This window comes from Mustela lutreola, chromosome 9, assembly GCF_030435805.1.
Source record: "Mustela lutreola isolate mMusLut2 chromosome 9, mMusLut2.pri, whole genome shotgun sequence".
Classification (NCBI taxonomy): Eukaryota; Metazoa; Chordata; class Mammalia; order Carnivora; family Mustelidae; genus Mustela; species Mustela lutreola.
This window is the reverse complement of record NC_081298.1, coordinates 46,202,830-46,225,484: the sequence shown is the minus strand read 5'-3', so window position 1 is coordinate 46,225,484 and position 22,655 is coordinate 46,202,830. Positions and strand designations below refer to the sequence as shown.

At 38.0% G+C, this 22,655-nt stretch overlaps 1 protein-coding gene across 2 annotated transcripts in view; it reads right to left on the bottom strand.

The window, feature by feature from the left end:
* XRN2 (5'-3' exoribonuclease 2) overlaps positions 1–22,655 on the bottom strand; it is a 90,935-nt gene that overhangs the window by 48,985 nt on the left and 19,295 nt on the right. The window contains exons 2-13 of one of the 2 annotated variants that reach the window (XM_059134193.1): positions 11,140–11,267; positions 10,946–11,057; positions 8,915–9,026; positions 7,131–7,189; positions 6,965–7,054; positions 5,690–5,762; positions 5,498–5,548; positions 4,898–5,055; positions 3,798–3,872; positions 3,577–3,710; positions 3,420–3,477; positions 3,229–3,336 (exon numbers count right to left, since the gene is read on the bottom strand). In XM_059134193.1, coding sequence (XP_058990176.1) covers positions 3,229–3,336; positions 3,420–3,477; positions 3,577–3,710; positions 3,798–3,872; positions 4,898–5,055; positions 5,498–5,548; positions 5,690–5,762; positions 6,965–7,054; positions 7,131–7,189; positions 8,915–9,026; positions 10,946–11,057; positions 11,140–11,267 — 1,158 coding nt within the window. The remainder of the gene's footprint in view (positions 1–3,228; positions 3,337–3,419; positions 3,478–3,576; positions 3,711–3,797; positions 3,873–4,897; positions 5,056–5,497; positions 5,549–5,689; positions 5,763–6,964; positions 7,055–7,130; positions 7,190–8,914; positions 9,027–10,945; positions 11,058–11,139; positions 11,268–22,655) is intronic. The other variant, XM_059134194.1, reaches the window with a different exon arrangement.

The following is a 22,655-nucleotide window of genomic DNA, read 5'->3' as shown; positions in this document are numbered from 1 at the left end:
TATACTGGCTGCCACCTGACTAGCTGGACTTCTATCCCTTTCAGGTCAGTAATGCCAAATGCAAAATAACACCCTTACTTAAGGTCTGAAAGGTATACTTTCTTCCAGAAGAAAGGCTGAATGTTGGATATATGGTGAATGGCTACCCTAAAACCTACTAAGATATGAAATCCACCGATTTCTTTAATCAAGCTTTTCCCTCTATCTTTAATTGAAATATTCCTTATCTAGGGTACCAACAAGCTGCAGACAGTGAAAGCCATTAGTCAGTTTTCAGTCCTTATCTGACCATGACTCTTTGGTCTTGAATCACGCTCTTTTCTTGGCTTCAAAACCACTACACTCACCTGGTTCTCTTTTTTCACTCTTGCTGTATGCCTTTGCTCCATGACTCCCCAGCCTCTCAATGTTAGTGTTCCTCTGTGCCTAATACTTAGACTTCTACTCTTATAAGAGTAATCATCTAGTCTCATAGCTTTAAACACCATCTATATCTATATAGTGATGAGTCTCTAACCGGGACCTCTCCTCATTCAACATCTCCAATTGGCTGTCTCAAACTTAATGTGCCCAAAATGGAATCCCCACCCCCAACTCAGCACCTCCCAGTCTTCTTCATCAGTTGCTCAGATCATTTTTCAACTGCTCAGATAAAATGCCGTGGAGTCATCAAACCAGCATTGAATCTATTAGCTAATCCAGTAGTTTAACCATCAAAACATATTTAAAATCTAACTACCTCTTATCATTTTCACTGCCACCATGCTGGCTCCCTTGAATGGCTGCTAAAGAGCTTCCTAACTGGGCTCTTGGCTTCCATCTTTGCCTCCATATAGTCAATATCCTGGGTACATGCCCTAGAGCCTCTGCACTGGCTATTCACTCTGCCTGAAATGCTCTTCTTGCAAACACCTACATGGTTTACTTCTTCATATTCTCCAGGTCTTTATTCAAAGTCATCTGTTGGTGAGGCCTTCGCTAATCACCTTTTCTAGAATCACAACATCTTCACCTTCCCAGATATTTCTTCACCTGCTTTAATTTTCTTCACAGCACTCATCACTCTAACACAGTACACAATTCACTCAGTTTTTGTGCTTATTGTCCATTTCAGGAAGAATGTAAGCTCCATGAGGTCAGGAATTTTTGTCTGCATTTTTGTTTTTCTTTTATATCAATGACACTCAGAATACTATCTGGCACACGAGAAACAATAAATGTTTACTGGATAAATGAAGGACATTTGCAAGACAAAGGGCAAACATCAAAGCTTATAATATAAAAAGCATCACTCAGTTTTAATAACAAATTCCTTTTCTACTATTTTGTGCTATGAACTCCTTTGGAAATTGGTCAAATGCCACAGACAGTTTCCAGGAAAACACATAAACCTAGATAATTTTACGTTGAATTTCTGAAGGTTCATATATTTCTATCAATGCCCAACCTTGCTGATAGACATCATTATGATGTCAGAACACCAAAAAAGATCCAAAGAGCTTTAAAATGCCCTCTCTGCTAGTCCAGTTGGAAACCATATTACTTAAGCCTGAAGCACTTTGGTACCTATCAAATCTCATACATCCTTCTCTAATGCCAAATATCACCAATATTTATTAGTACAGAGTCTGCTAAAGCCACATAAAAGGGCTGTTCTAAGGTTTTTATATCAAGTAGTACACAGTACATGCGTATAGTTTTTTTCTTAAGCATAAATGCAAGAACCAACTCCACTTGTTGAAGTCTCAGTTCAAAATGGCTACACTGATAGACATTTGATATCCCAGACAAAGTCAGTTATGTTATTGGAAAAAACATTAAAAAAAAAATTCTTGTAAAAAATTCTTGCTGCCATAGTGGATTACCAAGAACCAAAGGTTTTGGAAAGAATTACAGTCCACTCACTCTGTTACATAAAATGGTACTGAAAGTTCTAAGAAAGAGACCACTAGCAATAGTACACAAAGTTGAAGAAAATATAAAAAAATGATATGTTTTAATCTTAAGAAAATTATGAAGTAAAGTAGCAATATTTGCTCAAAATAGGCATATGAATTTTTTGTTAAGATCAGTTTAAGGATTTCCTTCACTCTCTAAGAAGCACTATCTGTTAATTCTACCCACTTCTTGCCTCCTTTGACCCTCTCCCACAATCAACCTCCACCCTGCTTTGGCTCCAGGCTACTGCCCCTCCACCCACTGACTCCCCAGAGCCTCCGAACCTCTGGCCATGTACTAGGGGCCTGTCCATCTTGCCCTGACAAGACAAGAGAGCACCAATGGCTTCTCTCTTCAGGGATTTCCTCCCATCTCTCTACAACCAGCTCCTCTTTTTCCGTAAATGTCCATGTTTCTCAACGTTTCTATTGGAGGCACTTTCACTACACACAGGGTCCCAGGGACTTCCAAGTTCACACTGACAGCTTGAAGTACCTACCCTCTACTAAGGGTTCTCAAATCTCCTTTCAAAAGACTTCTGCTTGAGCATTACACAAACCCATCTAACTGCTTCATGGACTTTCTTCTCTCCAATGTTGCCATATGGCATCTCAAACTTAGTATCTCCAAAATTAAACTCTAATTCTACCTTGTCCCCCACCTCAACCTGCTCTACCCTAAGCGCTTACTATCTCAGTGAATGGAACCAGCAATCTCCCAACTACCCAAGTCAGAAACCTGAACTTCTCACCAAGTACTCATCCTATTATATGTAATCATTTCCAAGTGCTTTGTTATTTTATTTCTTTCATGTATTAAATTTCCTACTCAGAGCTGCAACCCGCTGCCTTGGCTGATGCAATCCAACCCTGACCCCCTATACTCTACTACCAGAGTAGAGAACTGCTAAGTCTGAAACTATCTTCCAGGGCATAAATATTTCCTATAAAACATGGCAGCCACAAGTTCAATCCCAGGATTCATCTGGCCTTGGCACCCGCATCTCACAGCCTACTGATTAGACAGGTGTTTGGATTTTTATCTTCATTAAGATTATGAAGAGAGAAAAAAATTACAACCAACCACACAGTGTGCAATACATAGTTCCACACAGCAAGCATCACCACCTTTATAAAATAATCAAAGCACTGACCACTCATGATTACATTGGTGTTAGATACACTATAATGATATAACAACGCACTCAAAGAGGTTAAAAGTACAATCACAAGATCATCACAGCCTATTAGAGACAGGAGCAATTTAGCTACTGCAATAGAAACACTTTACCTCATCATCCTTTCTCTTTTTAAAAATGCTATCCTCAACTTCACCAACTGCTAACATGATCATCTGTACTCTTTGCAGATTGACATAACCACTTTCTGTAAGGTAACCCTGTAAGTGATAAAATACATGTAAAATGATCTTCTAATAAAAGCAAATACTTCTGTTTTGAAATTATTCAAGAGTTAACTTACCCCAGTTTTGTGTACCACATTTTTGTATATGTTAACCAAACGGTCAATTGCACCTTCCCTGCCACCAGGAAACAAATATTACGCATTAGGACCAGTGTGTACTATAAAGGCAAGAAGGCTAAAACACTAGTTTGAAAACCCATACAAACACACGTACCTAATTTCTAATGATGGCAAGTGAGGAAGGAAGTCATTTCCCACAAAGAAGCACATGAAGACCCAGTCATCAATACTCCTCTCAACATCAAATGTAAACGGCAGGCTGGCCATGGTGAGCTCTCTTTCCAAATACTACAACCAAGAAGGAACGTTGCCATTGTAAGTTATCAAAAGCCACCCTGCTTTAGAGAACTGATCCCCATGTTTATTACTACATACCTCACGAAGAACATTAAGACGAAGGAAGATAAATTCTCCTTCTGCACAAGGAAGACTATCTGCCAGTTCATCATGCTGCAGGAAAGGGGAGTCAAGATTAAACAAGTCTACTTTAAACCCTGTAACTTTTTCCAGTGAAGTAAATATTGTGAATTTCTCTAAAGCAAAATCCGTTTTAATATTACAAGAACTACCAAAAAAAAAAAAAAAAAAAAAGAGAACTCCCCAAACCATTTTAAAAATAGAAAATTATCCATAATCCCAATCATACCTGACCAGGGATCAGCAAATATTTTTTGTAAAAGGCTAGATAGTAAACATTTTAGCCTTTTTGGAGACACATATGGTCTCTGTTGCATATTCTTTCATGTTTTGTTTTGCTGTTACAACTCTTTCAAAACATAAATACCATTTTTAGCTCACTGGTCAAATCTGGGGGGCTGTAGTTTGCCAACCCCTGACTTACATCCAGCCAATATTAAATTTCAAGGTATATAATTCTAGACCCTTCTCTATGAATATACAGTGTATTTATTACCTTTTTTTCCCCACTCAGCATGTCTGTTAAAGAGGCACCATATTCTTAACCAGATGAAAACACTCAAAGGGAGCTGGATATAATCAAGTGAACCCAAAATATATAGGAACTAGGAGTAACTTAAAAGTATCAAGCAAATTAATGTATTTTATTTATATTGTTTTAAAGAAAAATAATCATTTGAAACAAATACTTCTACAAACAAATCATGTGCAAGAGGCATTACTAACTAGGAGACCTAAGCTTCATGTAGACATAAGCTGTATCAGAAGTCAGAGGTGAAAGACAAGTGCACGCATGCTTTTGAATGTGTGTTCACTTTAAAGGGCTATGAAAGATACATTCCTATGAGGGCTAACAGAGCAAGTGGGTAATACAATACAGTCTTCTCTTTATCCATTCTAAAAATGAAACAATCTGAATGAATATACTTAAAAGCCACTAAACTGTAAACTTATAAATGGTTAAAACAGTATATTGTATGTTAAGTGTATTTTATCAAAACAAAAAATAAAACAGAAAAAATTTGAATGTGAGGCAATTACCATTTCAAAGTTCCTACCTTTCCTTTCTTTTCTCTTGGCAAACCTTCACAGTCTTTGACCTCATGCCCAAACTGATTACAAAGTCCACATGGTTTGGGTTTATTTGGTTTGAATTCTTCTCTAATGATGGTAAAGTTGGGTTCATGTGTAGCAAGGCCAAGCATAATGAGATCAGCTACCAACCAACAAGGATAAAACAATGAACAGTGAACACTCTGAGAAGACCCTACCACAACCAATGATAAAGGACACCACTGTGACACAAGATACAACACAAAGTAAAGCCGAAACAAGCACATAAATAAAGGTGATAAGGCCAAAAAACCTAAAATTTTTTAGTTTTCAAGCAACAAGCTGTCCTCCAGACACATGGGCAACGAAAATCTTCCAACTTAAAGGTATGCAATATCAAAAGGTTGAAAAATATTTTTAAAATTTAAGATAAATGAACATAAATCACAGATTAACCTTAATACCAATTCCTTCTCAAACATAAAATGAGCAAGATATATTAGAATTTCCAAGAAACCAGGAATAATCCACTACTACACACGAAACCATCAATTAGCTATGGTTTAATCCAAGAGCATCAAATCAAATGGTAAGAAGAAACTTACCATCTGCTCCACATAAGCAATGATGAGTATTTGGGTCGTGGTTAGGTTGGGCTAAAGATGGGAGAAAGATACATTGTATTTATATAAATGTATTTTACAGCCCAGGAATATCACATTCTACCAAATATTTCCTATATAATGGCTTGACTTTTTTAATAGAAGATATAATAAATATTTGTAAGGGAATTTTACCTCTTTGTCTTCTAATATAATCCATGATTTTATGTTCTCCTTCACCAGGAGCACTAGCATCAGATAAAATAACCTATCAAAACAGTTTTTAACACTGTCAGTGCATCCCCAATTTTCTAGCACAAAAATCAATAAAACTGAACAACTTAAAATAAATTAGGATAATTCCATTAAGACAGTGTTATTTATTAGAAATGTTTCATAAGGTACGTGTTAAACACCAAAATTAGTTTCACTGGTTAATTTACTACAGGAATAGAAAAAAAATGAAACGTTTCAGTCAAATTTAGCCAGAAGAACTAATCACTTTCTAGTATACTCACTGCTACCCAAAGATATAGCCCCAAACTACATAAACCCTGGGAGTAATCAATAAAAAATACCCATTAAATATAATTTACATATCTAGTTTATAGCAAAATAGGCCTTGAATTTATTTATTTTTTATTTTTATTATTTATTTGAGTGAGAGAGTGAGCACACATGAGCAAGGGAAGGGGGAGAGGGAGAAGCAAAATCCCCGGGGCGCCTGGGTGGCTCAGTGGGTTAAGCCGCTGCCTTCGGCTCAGGTCATGATCTCAGGGTCCTGGGATCGAGTCCCGCATCGGGCTCTCTGCTCAGCAGGGAGCCTGCTTCCCTCTCTCTCTCTCTGCCTGCCTCTCTGTCTACTTGTGATTTCTCTCTGTCAAATAAAAAAATAAAATCTTAAAAAAAAAAAAAAAAAAGCAGCAAATTCCCCACCTAGCACGGAACCCAATGAGGGGCGTGATCTCAGGACCCCAAGACCATGACCTGAGCAGAAGGCAGATGCTTAACTGACTGAGCCACCCAGGTGCCCCAACAAGCTTTGAATTTAAAATTACATGAAAGTACAATACAATTTTACTTAAACACGTAGGAGAACACAACTATTCTTTAAAGACAGCCCCATGACTTTAATCTGGCTCTATTTCAATTTCTAACAGTAGAAATTTTCATTTAAAATTTACTTTCCTATATATACATATTTAAATGTAATATAAAATATTATATATATATTTTTAAATCATGGGTCCTGTTTTATAGCTTCAAAGTGATGGTAAGAAGACAAAATTGGCACTGAGAGAAAATTCAGCAGCCTAAAACTGGACCATGCAGGGCATCCCATCTCTAATAACCTGGAAGCTTCTCTTTCTTCTGACAGTCAACTAGCATTTTATGGGGTATCAGTCATATCAAAGTACAGCCTAAAATAATCACCCTTATCTTTCTGAAGTACCAAAATGTGAAACTTACTGTCAAGTTTTTCCACCCAGGGTCATTATTTAAACGATCAGCTATGTAATAGCGAAGGCATTTAGCAAGATTGTCCATGAACTCAGTTCCCTAAAATGATAGAAAGAAATAAATTAACCTACCATTTAGGAGTTAGCAATAGCTGGCAAAGTATGAGACTACTTACTGGTGTAATACAGTTGCTATCAAATCTTTCTTTTATTTCTTCTGGAGGAAGAAAGCCACCTAAAGGAAAAAGAGGCAATGTTTTGTTCTCTCCATAAAAAGTCAGGTAAATTACTCAGTATTAAGCCAGAACAACAAAACAAGTCCAAATACAAAAGAAAGGGAAATACTGTCACCTGAGGAACAAATGCTCCCCCTCTGGGAAAGAAAATAAGAGTCATCCTCTCAAATTTAATATAAGCTTTAACATGACCATCAAACAATATATGGTATACAAAAGACACTATAATTACACAGAAATATGGAAATTATGATATTCTTCATAATGCCCTCTGCAGCAGAACACACATACACATACACACACATACACAATTTAGGAGTTTTCTTTTGGATAGTAATTCCTGAGGTAAAGGTATCTTAGAAAAACAAAATTAAAGTGCTGAGTTTTTTGTTTTTTAAAGATTTTTATTTATTTGAGACAGAGAGAGGGCACGCATGTGTGTGCTCACGAACGAGTGGAAGGAAAGGAAGAAGACCAAGCAGACTTCCCCTCGACCAGGGAGGCCGACGCGGGGCTCAATCCCAGAACTCTAAGATCATGACCGGAGCCAAAGAAAGATACACCCACTGAGCCACCCAGTTGCCTGTAAACTGCCAAGTTTATTACAGCCTTATATGATAAGAAACAAAATCACCAGCTGTGATATAAAAGTCCTATTTGTTCTCTATATCACTGATTAGCTTTTTTAAAGACAAATATATTTCAAAATATCTTCAAGAAAGAAGACCTCTTTAAAATCAAAGATTATCTTTTGTAAGTACAAACAGGCCTTAAGCGCATTATGAGCTGCAGCTAAAGTAAATATATAGTCGCACGCTTCTAGCAAATTAAAACAGAAAATGTATCCTAATTGTAGGCCTGAGTTGACTACACTATGGTATCCTTTTACCTGCAAAGTACAATATCTTGAGCCAATAAATTGTTGCTTTTCTGGTCTATCGTACTGACCTTGTAACAAAACACCAAACAAATCACCCTGCCACTAAAACACCCCATCTCACAGACAGAAGCGTCTTAGGAGAGAACTGGTCCCATGGAGTATCTGGACTCCCTGACCTTCCGTCCCTCTGAGACTTGATCAAGGTCCACCTATTTATCCAACAGGAATTTCAAGCTCTGGGGAACTGCAAAGATGATCACACCCCACAATTCCCCCAAGTCAAGGGAACCCTGGGTACTTCACTGCCTTCGTGCCTGCTGCATACTCTTCTATTGAAGTGTGTCTGACTTTAGTGAAAGCCTGAAGATATGGATCACGTCATCCTGGGCCTCCTTTTACAGACCTTTGAGTTCTAAGGGAAAGTAATAAGCAAGCTACTCAGACTGATTTAAGGAAAATGTTTACGGAATTGTAGCTTTCTAACAGGCCCCATTGAAAAGAAAAGTAAGAGGCACTCTTAATATATTCCTCCTTTACAGATACATCAAAGTGAGCTGAAGAGCTGCACTTGCCTTGAAAGGGGCTGCCAAACAGCTCTCCCTACCAGAATTCCCTCCTTTTATTCCTAGGTTTCCCTTCTACTACAGAGCTGGGAAAAGAAAAGCTTGTTAGTGGGAACAAAGGATTCCATTAACTACTTTTGGACAGTGAACATAAATTTTCCTTAGATATTCTAGATCCCAATTAAATTAAAACCATACCTACTATGACAGAAAGCGGACACCTCTCCCTCTTTCTATATACATTTCTTAAGAAGTCCAAGTTCAAGATGCACATTATTTACCTTTTGCCAATATTTCTTCCCTGACTCGCTGCTTCTCCACTGCTGCTTCCATTCCTTCTTTTGATGCTCTAAACCTTCTGGAACGCTGCTGGTTCATTTTAGCACGTGGTGCCTGAAAACATTATTAGATAGTCATACCATACCATTCAAAATACATGTAATAAAATCTATCCATTATTTTCAATTAGTTGTTCTTTTAAAAATAATACACTAAAATGGAAAAGTAATATGCCTAATATCTAATATATCTAATAATCCTTTCATGACAATAAATCCTGAGAACTTAAATTTGGATGAAGACCTTAAAAGCTGGCCTCAGTCATGTACATGAGTGACAGGTAAAATGGACAAACATCCTAACAAGCCACTTAATACTATAGAGCCCACAATCCAAAGCCATTTATACTGGGCTATGGTGCTTCAAGGCACCCAAGGACAGCTCACTTTACTCAAACACCCAGCCAGCATAAAATGAATAGATACTAGCACAGAACCAGGATCAAGAAGACCTTATGTCCATGCCTAAAAGGAAGAATGGTCTCCAAACGAGATTCACCATGTCCCATAAAAACTAAAGAAAACAACTTCTTAATCTGTAGGACTTCAAGGTACTTCTATATTGTATGTCCCACAATAACCACTCTGTCTCTACAAGAAAGCAAAGCAACTAGAAAGGGAACAAGGTTTTAACTGAAAATACTTTTGAATTACTCTGACCAAATATAATTTAAAATCACTAGATAAGCTTGAATGAAATGAACTGGAATCTAAGATTTTGAACTTAGTTTTGGAACTGGAAGGGATTCAAGCATCCTGTCTACATAAAATAAGTTATTTTAAATTCTCTTTTAAATAGTTCCTTTTCCTATAAAATAAGACCACCTAACCTAACTCTTTCAAGTACCATGTTCTTTGATCCACACATCTATTTCAACAAAAACATGCTACGCACCTGAGTATACAGACAGACAGACATACAGACGCTCATACAGGTATGCATACAGTTTATACTTGATCTAGCAGTAAGGGAACACTGGATGTAAAGTGACAGATTTTCTCCAAGACCTTTCACTAATATGAATGGAAATAAGCACCAAATAAAATATTCCTGTTCCCTCTATTCTTCACTGCACTTCAACTGCAACTTACCAAGTTATCAAGTAACTATGATTTTTCATTGTATAAAGAGAACCTCACAGAAAAATTAATCTTCTAGATTTTTAAAATCATTCTATTAGCCACTAGGATTACTAAATCTAAAAGAAAGATAATCTGTTTGTGTATAGCTAAATAAATTTAAGGGTTATGATTTACCTTAATTTTCCTTGAATGCTGATATATAGTTTGCTGGTTATTTATAAGCTAAGCTAGTTGATATGGGACATATCACCCTAGGTCAGTAAATTATTGCCCTCTTAAAGTATTCTGAGGACTAGTCACTGCCCATAGGAGAAAATACAAACTCTTAAGCATGGCAATAAAGCCTTCTCAAGACATTGCTCTACTTCCCCTTCCAATCTAAAACAACTGTAATTGCTCAAATGTGTTAGTGTGGTCAAAGGCATGGGAAGTATATTTACTGGGCCCATTTGAGAAATCCAGAAGCTCTTCACTCTTCCTATCTATCTGATCCCCCTCCACTGCCCACCAATCTCCCATTATTCTTTATGCTTCAAGAAATGGGACAAAAGTCACCTCCTATCTCTTAGCTCCCTTAGTAGCACTGATTTCCTCTTCCCTCAGTACTGTGCACGTGTTATCTAATACCTATAAAGCCCACGAGTAACTACCTTGCTCATTTTAAGCCCTTCAAAAGAAAGAGCAGTCACCATTATCCCCAGTATCTCACAATATTTGGCACAAAACAGGTACAAGAAATGTCTGAATGCATGACTGAAGAATCAGGCTGCCTTTCTCAATTTCACCACAGTCAACATTTTTCGTTATTTAGTTGACTTTAACTCTAGACACTCGGGAACACAGCAAAAACAAAAACAGAGGATTATAAGCTAACTTTTTCTTAGCACTTACCACTCCATCTATTGCCATGTATAGAAGTCGTCTTGGTCTTACAATATTGAAAAGTCTGTCAATGTACTCAAAAATTGCAACCATCATTTCGTCTTCATTTTTTGGTGCTGGTCTATAAGGACAAACAAACAACATAACAGAATACAATACTCCCCTGTAACTTCTGCTATCAGTGACAAAAATGGATTACGTACTTGTCTTCAGGATGAGTACAGGGATGGATGATTCCATTCATATCCAAATACAGATTATCAAACTCCACATCATTTGGATTTGGTTTACTGGCATCAACAGGGATCTTTACACCATTGCATTCTTTTGGCTACGAGAAAAGTGACAATAATAGTTTGATTGTTCATGTCTAAAATATCCTAGGCTCAGTATAAACCCATTTCACTTCTGAACTGGAAGTAAAACAGTTTAAGCCATCTTTAAACTATAAGGTAAGAAAAGATTTTCCTCCTTAAAGCAAACTAATGCAGATATCTGAACTGTGGAAAGTGGATAGTTTTCAACACAAGTTAATCTCAACTATGTGAAGGATATTTATCAAAATCTCAAATTGTTCAGTTGTCCAAGTGAGAAACCATGGGAATCATCTTAGAATTCTTCTCTGCCCCCAACCCATTATCAGTAAGTCCATCAATCTAACCTGAAAAAAAGGCCTCTCCACTTCATTTCCTCAGTCCCACTGCTATGACCATCACTGCATCATCACTTGCCTCAAAGACTGACCCTTACTAGCCTTCTGGCCCACCACAGTATCATTCAGGCCAACCCTATCTCTTCTAAGTTCCTAGAAAACCCTCTTCCATCTCCTGCCTCTGTGTAGTTTCTCCTTCCTGCCCACATCCACCTTCTGAAACCTTGCTGATTTTCCACAGTCTAGACTGAAATCAAATGTCACTCATTTTATAACTCTTCATACACATCCCTCAGAAAACTAACTGCTTCTCCTTCTGCATTTATTTACTTGAGAGAGAGAGAGAGAGAGAGAAGGCACGCGTGCAAGTAGGAGGAGGGGCAGGAGAGGGAGAAACAGACTGCCCACTAGCAGGGAGCAATCCCAAGGACCCTGGGATCATGACCTGAGCTGAAAGCAGGAACTTCATTGACTGAGCCACCCAGACACTCCTCAATTTTATTTTTGTAATGAATATTACCTTTGTTTTTTCTTCCAGAGCTTCAGTGAATAATAAGAATATGAGACTAAATTTTTACTGTCAGTAAGTCATTAAAAAAAAAGTTCCCATAAAGCATATAAAAGCATCATTTGTAACAGCAAAACATTGTGAACTTAAAAGCCATCATGTACATCATGGATGAGCCTCAAAAACATTTTAAATGAAAGCCAGTCACCAAAGACCACAGAAGATTCCATTTATATGAAAAATCCAGGATAGATAAATCTATAGAGATAGAAACAGATGAGTTTCAATCTGGGGGTGGGGGAGAAGAAAAGTAATAGGAAATGAATGCAAATGGGTGCAACATTTCTTTGGGAGTGATAAAATGTTCTAAAATTAGGTAGTGGTAACAACTCTGTATACAAGCCACTGAATTGTACATTTTAAACAGGCGAATTTTACGGCATATAAACTACATTTCAGTAAGACTATTAAAAAAAAAATTGAAAGGTCAACTTAATTAGTGGGAAAAAGAGCCCACAGAATGGATTAATGTTAAACTGTGGATGTCATATACCAGAATGTCAGACACAAGGGAGAGTCAAAGAAATAAAGGACAGTCACAAATATATTTATACTGAGCCAAAAACAGATAAACAAAAAACAAAACCAAAATCCACCAAGCTTCAGAAGAATAGAAACAGTACCATTTATAGAAAGTTCTAAAACAAAACAAAAAAAAATAATAACAGGTATTGTTCAGGGCTGAGTACAACATACACAGTGAATGCATAAGAAGAAAAGCAAGGGAACAATTTTGAGACCCTGGTTGTTATCTCTGAGAGAGGGAAAGAAATGAGACTGCATTTTAATGTACATTTATAATTGCGAGACAAGACAATCACAAAAGGGATTTAAGGAAGGAACAGAGAGAGCAGCAACTTTCAGATACTGCTCTGTACACATATACTTGTGTATCAGGAAAAAGGGCCTGATCAGAATGAATACGATAAAAATGGTAAGGAAAGTAAGAGGTCAATTTTGGTGGCGTCTATTTCAATAGAGGACCACCTGATAAACTCTCCCCTCAAAAAACAAAAACAAACTCTACAAAGGCAGTCAGCTATAACCTCTCCATCTAGCCTCTACACTCCAAAGTCCACACATTTCTTTCTCTGCATGAAGCCAGATACCACTCTCAGGTGAATCAAGACTCACCATTTTTACATTCCCCAGGAAATCAGGTTAAAAATATTTTAGACTTGGCCATATGATATCAGTTGCAATAACTCATATCTGCTTTTACAGAGTGAAAGCAGCCATAAACAATATGGCTTCATAGCCAATGTGTTCCAATTTAACTATGTGTACAAAAACAGGAGGCCACTGGCTTGCAATAGCCTCTGCCCTTTGTCCGTAGTACACCACTAGGCATATTGCAGCTCCTCAATGAATGCTGAGTATATAGCTGCATGAGAATTTCTATTTATACTACCTAGAAAATGAAGCATGTTTCGGGGAAGCGGGGGAGGAGGGGCAGGTGGGAGGGTGGCATTAATTTTGGGGAAATAAAGAGGGCATTCCAGGAATTTCCAGTAAGAAGACTGTGAATATATTTTCCTCTCAGAATTACTGCAGATATATTCAACATGCTAATTACACAAATTTAGAGTTTCTTCAAGAGAAGACTTTGATGCTCAACAAAGGAATTCACTCCTTAAAAGCCTTGCCAAATACAATGCCAACGTGTCTCTTGCTGGTTAAAGAGAGATCTTAATCAAAGGGCAGATAAAAGGAGCCACTCTGAACCCCAAAATCAATTAATGAAAATTATCTTTTGGGTTTTCCAAATGATAGACGGAGCATACACTGCAGGCTTCCCTTTCTAACCCAAGACCATAAGACTAACAACAAACAAACATCCACAACTCAGAATCTGTGACAGAAAACCAGAGTTCTCTGTGGCTGAAAACTTGTGAGGGATATCTGAAATGTGGAAAACTAGAACATCTGACAACTAAAACATGCAGACAGGAGCTTTCCTGCCAAGAAGTGGGTAAACACAAAAGGTCTCCAGACCCAGAGAGGGACTCAAGGGTCAGCTTCTGGATAACCCATCAGCACCAGCAGCACTAACAGCCAGGAGAGTCAGTACCCTGCATTCTCCCCCTTCCTTACCACTCAGGCCCCACAGGGACCAAGGAAGATGGGTGCTTGAGGAGGAAAGGCAGTGCAGTACCCAGGCTGACTCACTTGTCCCAGAGAAACAAGTACACCTACCCAGAAGGCTGGCAGTCAAGGCAGTTCTTGCCTAGCAAGAAGCCTTCTCCTTTTCATGGAAAAAAGGGTATATATATCCCAAATAGGCAGTTTGAGAAATCATCCTATTTGTTTGATAAAGATCCCAAGCAATCAAGGTAAAGAAAATATTTTATTTTTTTTAATAGAAATTCTTTTTTTTTTTTTTAAGATTTTATTTATTTATCAGAGAGAGAGAGGGGGAGAGAGAGAGCACAGGCAGACAGAATGGCAGGCAGAGGCAGAGGGAGAAGCAGGTTCCCTGCTGAGCAAGGAGCCCGATGTGGGACTCGATCCCAGGATGCTGGGATCATGACCTGAGCCGAAGGCAGCTGCTTAACTAACTGAGCCACCCAGGCGTCCCTAAAGAAAATATTTTAAAAAGTAAAGATAGTACAAAGACACAAATAGTGAGTATGTATAAAAAAATATTCCACAGGAGCACCTGGATGGCTCAGTCCTTAAGTGTCTGCCTTCATTCCGCTCAGGTCATGATCCCATGGCCCTGGAATCCAGCCCTGCATCAGGCTCCCTGCTATGCGGAAGGCCCACTTCTCTCTCTCCCACTTCTCCTGCTTGTGTTCCCTCTCTCACTGTGTCTCTGCCAAAAAATAATAAAACCTCAAAAAAAAAAAAAAAAGATACTCCACAGGTTTTAACATAAACCACTCAAAATTAATTTCACACCAACTTACTGTTCTACTTAACCTTACAAGGCTTTCTGGCTCCTCAAACGTGAGGCAGAAACCACTACTTTTAGTAATAGCTAAGTAGATGCAGTTCTGCTTAAGCCTGCCTAATATTTAACAGCAGCATTAGAAAAATCATGAATCCTAGCTGAGGTTCCACTGTAAATAAAGTTCCCGCTATTGAAGTCAGATACCAAACTACAGAACTCAGTTTTAGATTCCCTTAGTTAGATTCCCCAGCCAGCTAGTTTGAGAAGAGAACCAGGGTATAAGATAGCTGGGAGGAACCTTCGTTTGGTTGGAACAAATACCCCATATTAACCTCAGAAAGTAATCCCTGGAAAGAACCTGTTTGACTGGATTGTCTATAGAGAAACTTATGTCCCAGGGCAATAATGAAAACAAAAGAGCAAAGCGCCAAAATTAGCAGAGTTGAACGGCTGGGTGTGATCAGAGAAAGTGGGAGAGAGCCCCCTACCTGTACCACAGGTCATCCCAGGATGGCTATGGGCAGGCCCAAAACTATACCTCCCTAAGGAGGCATCTGATCTTTTAGAGCCATGTAACACAGTGAGAAAGAAAGGTAGTTCACTACACTAATCTAACCAGTAAGTAAACTAGGAACACATAACAAGCCCTGGAGTGGGGCAGGGAGGGGGCACCAGTACCCAGAAGTGCTACAGTATATTATCTAAAATATCCTGTTTGCATCAAAAATCTACTAGATATGTAGAAAAACAGAAAAGAATAAACCACAGACCAGAAAAAGACAAGCAACAAAAACCATATATACATATCCAGATTTCATAATGAACAGAAAAGATTTTAAAGTAGTTATTATAAAAGTATGCCTAAGGGGAAAAAGGTAGGATTACAATCTGTTTCAAATAGAGAATGTAAACAAAAATAAAAATTAGGGGGCGCCTGGGTGGCTCAGTGGGTTGAAGCCTCTGCCTTCGGCTCAGGTCATGATCTCAGGGTCCTGGGATCGAGCCCCGCATCAGGCTCTCTGCTCGGTAGAGAGCCTGCTTCCTCCTCTCTCTCTGCCTGCCTCCTTGCATACTTGTGATCTCTGTCTGTCAAACAAATACATAAAAATAAAAAATATCTTTAAGAAAATTAAATTAAAATTAAAATAAAAAATAAAAACACTGTAATTCCGGAGTTGCAAAGAACAATAACTTTAAAACCTCACCTGAGACACCCAACAGATTTGAACAAGCAAAAGAATTAGAAAACTCAGATAGATGAATAGACATTACACAAACCAAAGAGCAGAAGAAGAAAAAAAAGAAAAAGAAAAAGGAAAGAAAACCTGAGAGAATATGGGACACAATGAAATCATGAACACACATGTAAATGGAGTACCTACTAAGAGAGAGGAGAGAGGAACAGAAAAAATATTCAAGAAAATGATAACCCAAAAAATTCCCAAATGTATTGAAAAACAATAGCCTGAACATGCAAGAAGCTCCAAGAGCACCACGTAAAATAAAGAGAACCACAGATGGACACATAAGAGTAAAAATGCTAAAGATGAAAGATAATGAGAAACCTTTAAAAGAATCCACAAAATGAGTCACTTACAAGGGAACTGCAATGAGATCAGCAGCTGGCTCCTAGCAGAAATAACAGAATCAAGAGAGGGCAATGGGATAAGATAAGTCCAGAATGCAAAACCTGTTAGCCAAAAGTCTTAAACCAAGGAAAGTTACTGCTCAGAAATGAAAGTGAAGAGACTGGCTGGCTCAGTCCTTAGAGCATTCGACTCTCAATCTCAGGTTAAGAGTTCAATCCCCATGCTGGGTGCAGAGCCTACTTAGAATTAAAACAAAACAAAACAACAACAACAAAAACGGAGACTGTCAGATAAACAAAAACTGGGAGAATCTGTTGATAGCAAAACCAACTTAAGAAAATAGGCTGAAGTAAATACAATAAAGGTAAATACGCATATCTTTAATCCTTTCTTTTCTTAACTGATTTAAAAAGCAATTGGATTAAATGTACATTAATGTACATTATTATATAATGTACTGAGGCTTCTAACACAATGTAATGTAAGTGCAATGTATTTCCCAGTAACAGCACAAATGGAGATGGAGTGGGAGCAAAGATGCCACGGGCTAAGAAAGTTCCTGTAAATAGTATAGTCATAATTATAATAATGCACTGTTGGGTTTATAACATTAATAAGTCTAATATGTATCACGGCAATACCACAGAAAAGGGAAAGTGGGAATCAAGCTATGTAGCGGTAAAGGTGCTATAAATTAAACTACTGTAAGTCTAAAGGTGATAAGATGTACAACTGACCCTTGAACAACATGGGTTTGACTGCGCAGGTCCACTTATACAAGGACCTTTAAGAGTGGAGAGCAAAAGCTGTAAAACATTTATTTACAAATGCCCACCGCAGTCTTCATGGGACCAAACTGAAGGTGACCTGCTGCCCTCTGAGTAGCGGAAGAGGCCAGCTAAGCCTGTCAGGAGAGTCCCAGGAGAGCCCTCAGAGAACCCCAGGACCAGGTAGGGCTGCAGGTCACCACATGTGCTGATGGGGTGGTTGGACTGAGTGCCCTGGGCTGGCAGGCATGAGGTCAGACCCAAGCTGAGGAATCCACCCAAAGGGCAGGCACGATATTGCACAGGGAGCAGTCTTGTACCTCAGGCCCCTCTTGCATCAGGCATAAACTCCTCCCCACAGCTGTTGCCCCACTCCTGTGGCCTCCCAGAAGTTAGTACACTTACATATGGCCACAGCTATGGCCACAGGCTGGTGGTACACCCCCAAGCAGATGAGGCAGCTTTTCTGGGCTTCCAGATCATTGTTGCTGCTCGTAGGCCTGCTTGGTGGTTGCTGCTCCTGAGCCCAGGCCACCAGGCTGCAGAACATCAGCATCTGTGGGCCAGGCCCACTTATATGCAGGTTTTTTTCAGTAAATATAGGTATGCTACTATAAATGTATTTTTTCCTTCTTTATGATTTTTCTATTAACATTTTTTAAAAGATTTTATTTATTTATTTATTTGACAGAGAGAGAGAGAGAGAGAGAGATCGATCACAAGTAGGCAGAGAGGCAGGAAGAGGGGTGGGGGGGAAGCAGGCTCCCTGCAGAGCAGAGAGCCCTTCCAATGTGGGGCTCAATCCCAGGACCTTAGGATCATGAACTGAGCTGAAGGCAGAGGCTTTAACCCACTAAGCCACCCAGGAACCCCTCTATTAACATTTCTTTCCTCTGGCTTACTTTACTGGAAGAATACAGTATATAATACAGACACAAACTATGCGTTTATTGACTATTTGTTATCAGTAAAGCTTCCGGTCAAGAGTAGGCTATTAGTAGTTAAGTTTTGGGGAATCAGAAGTTTATAGGCAGATTTTCAACTATGTGAGGGGCCAGTAACCCTAACCCTCAAGTTGCTCAAGAGTTGAGCAACCCTCAACTCTTGAGTTGGCAAACCCTAGAGCAACCACTTAAAAAAACACTCAAAAAAATATAGTGAAAAAAAGTCAGTAATGAAAGTTAAGTTTTACATTATAAAATAAATATGGAAAACAGAAAGTAAAACAATAGATATAAATCCAACTACATCAATAACATTAAATGTAAATGGATTAAAGAATCCAATCAAAAGTGAGAAACTGTCAGACCGGATTTTAAAATAAAATCCAATTATGTTATATATAGGTACAAGTGCTTACAGGAGACACACTTGTAATTCACAAATAGAAAATGAAAGTAAATGGATAGGAACACCATGCAACAGCAACCACAAGAAAGCTAGAATTGTCATATCAGTATCAGACAAAATACACTTAAAAAAAAAAAAAAGTTACCAGAAATGGTATTTCATAATGATAAGAGGATCAATCCATCAATAATTAAAACAATTAAAAACATACATGCTCGTAGTAACAGAGCATCAAAATACATGAAGCCTTCCAAAGCCAGTGCAAGAAAGGAAACAATAGAACAGAATAAATTTAGGAGCTGGTTCTTTGAAAAGATAAACAAAAGAGATAAACTGTTAGCCAGACTCACCAAGAAAAAAAGAGAGAACTCAAAATCTGAAATGAAAAAAGAAAAATAACCAACATCACACAAAGGATTATAAGAGAATAGTGAAAAATTATATCCTGACAAACTGCAGAGCCTAGAAATTGGTAAATTCTTAGAAAAATATAAACTACCCAAGCTGAATCAGAAAGAAATAGAAAATTTGAACAGACTGGTTACTGGCAATGAAACTGTATCACTAGCGATGCCTGAGTGGCTCAGCAGGATTAGTGTCTGATCCCTACTTGCTGGCTCAGGTTGTGAGATTGAGGCCAGAGAGGCTCTAGGATGGGTCTGGAGTCTGCTTAAGATTCTCTCTCTCCCCCTCTGCAGTCCCTTCCTATCCCCATACTTAAAGAAGAGTTAATACCCATTCCTCTCAAACTATTCCAAAAATAACAGAAGAGGAAGGAAAGCTCCCAAATTTATTCCAGGATGCCAGCATTACCCTGATAACAAAAGCAAATAAAAACTCTACCAAAAAATAAAACTACAGGCCAATATCTCTGGGGAACATAGAAGCAAATATGCCCCAACAAAATATTAGCACACCAAACGAACAATATAAAAAAAAAAAAATCATTCACCATAATCAAACAGGATTTATTCCAGAGATTCAAGGATTCAAATGTGATTTGATATTCATAAATGAATCAATATTATACATCACATTAATAAGAAAAAAGAAGATATAAACCATACAATCATTTCAATAGATGCAGAAAAAGCACTTGATAAAGTATAACATCTATTGGTGACTTAAAAAAAACCCAAAAAACTCAATAAAGCAGATTAAGAGCACAACTCCACGTAATAAAGACAATATGGGGGTGTCTGGGTCACTCAGTGGGCTGAGCATCTGACTCTTGATTTCAGTACAGGTTATCTCAAGTCTTGAGATCAAGTCTTGCATTGGGCTCCGTACTCAGTAATGGAGCCTGCTTGGGATTCTCTCTCTCCCCGCCACTGGCCCTCCCCTCTTCAAATAAATAAATTAAAAAAAATAAAAATAAAAAATAAAAACCATATATGAAAAACCCACAGTCAACATCATACTCATGGATGAAAACCTGAAAGCTTTTCTTCTAAGATCAGGAAAGAGGAGGATGTCTACTCTCACCGCTTTTATTCAACATGATACTGGAAGTCCTAGCCACAACAATCACACAAGAAAAAGAAATGAAAGGCACCCACACTGGTAAAGAAGTAAATCTATTACTGTTTGCAGATCATATATTATACACAGAAAACCCTAAGGTCTCCACCAAAAAACTATTAGAACTGATAAATAAAATCAGTAAAGTCACAGGATACAGGACACAAAACTAATATACAAAAATCCACTGTATTTTATGCATGAATAATGAAGTAGCAGAAAGAGAAATTTAAAAACTCATTTATAGTTGCACCCCAAATAATAAAATCCCTAAGAATAAACATAACCAAGAAGGTTTAAGGCCTGTGCTCTAAAAACTACAAAGTATTGATGAAAGAAACTGAAAATGACAGATATTCCATTCTCAGGGACTGAGAAAACCAATACTGTTAAAATGTCCACACTATCCAAAGCAATCTACAGATTTAATGCAATCCCTATCCAAATACCAATAACACTGGTCACAGAACTAGAACAAATAATACTAAAGTATGTAGTAGATCACAAAAGACCCCAAATAGTCAAAGCAATTTTGAAATAAAGGTGCAAAACTTCGGGTATCATGATCCCAGATTACAAGATGTACTACACCAAGCTGCAGTAATCAAAACAGTATGGTACTAGCACAAAGAAAAAGAGGCACAGATCAATGGAACAGAATAGAGAGCCCTGAAATAAACCAATGCATACATGGTCAATTAATCTATGACAAAGAAGGCAAGAATATACAATGGGGAAAAGACAGTCTCTTCAACAAATGGTGTTGGAAAAACTGAACATCTGCATGCAAAAACTGAAACTAGACCACTTTCTTACACGACGCACAAAAATAAACTCAAAATGGATTAACAAAGGACCTAAAGGTGAGATCTGAAACCATGAAACTGCTAGGGGAAAACACTTCCAATAATTCTCTGACACTGGCCATAGAAATAGTTTTCTAGATACATCCCCTCAGGCCAGGAAAACAAAAACAAAATTAAACTGCTGGGACTATACAAAAATGAATGCACAGTGAAGGAAACCATCAACAACAAAAAAAAGACAACCTAGCAAAACAGAAGACATCTGTAAATGAGATGTCCTATAAGGGGTTATTATCCAAAACATATAAAGAACTTATACACCACCAACAACCACCCCCCAAAATAATCCAATTTAAAAATAGGCAAAGGCCGGGGGCACCAGGGTGGCTCAGTGGGTTGAGCCTCTGCCTTCGACTCAGGTTGTGGTCTCGGAGTCCTGGGATCAAGCCCCGCATCAGGCTCTCTGCTCAGCGGGGGGGAGGGGGGGTCTGCTTCCCCCTCTTTCTCTGCCTGCTTCTCTGCCTACTTGTGATGTCTGCCTGTCAAATGAATAAATAAAGTCTTTAAAAATATATATATAGGCAAAGGCCCTGCAAAGACATTTTCCAAAGAAGACATACAAATGGCCAACACAGGAAAAGATGCTCAACACCACTAATTTTCAGAAAACTGCAAATCAAAATCACAACAAGATATTCCATATCTGTCAGAATGGCTAAAATCAACACAAGAAATAACAAGTGCTGGCGAGGATTTGGAATAAAAGAAACTCTTCTGTACTGCTGGTAAGAATGCAAATTGGTGCAGCCATTCTGGAAAGCAAGCTGGAAGTTCTTCGAAAAATTAAAAACAGAATTACCATATTATCCAGTTAATTCCACTACTGGGTATTTACCAGAAGAAAACAGAAATGCTAATTTTAAAAGACACATGCACCCCTATGTTTACTGCATTATTTACCACAGCTAACACATGGAAATGACCCAAGCGTCCATCCACAAATGAATGGATAAAGAAACTGTGATACACACACACACACACACACAATGGGATATCACTCAGTCATTAAAAATGAGATCTTGCCATTTGCAACAACATGATAGACCAGCAGGATATAATGCAAAGTGAAATCAGTTAAATAGTGAAAGACAAGTACCATATTTCACTTGTACGTGGAGTACTAGGAGCAAAACAAAAAACAAAGACAAAAAGACCATCAAAAAACAGACTCATCTAAGAATACAAACTCATGGTGGCCAGAGGGGAGATGGGTGAAGGGATGGGTGAAACATAAATGGGATTTATAATGCATTTTTCCTGACGAGCACTGAGTAATGTACAGAATTCTTGAATCATACTGTACATGCAAAACTAACAATGAGTACATCTGAATACCACTGTGTTCTAATTACACTTAAATTAAACAAGAGCTATTATAAAAAAAACTTTTTAAAACACAAATCTTTTAATAAATGACAAAAGTGAAAAAATAGACAATTCAACAGTAATAGCCTGCTTCCCCTGCCCCTCCTGCCTCTGCCTACTTGTGATCTCTGTCAAATAAATAATTAAA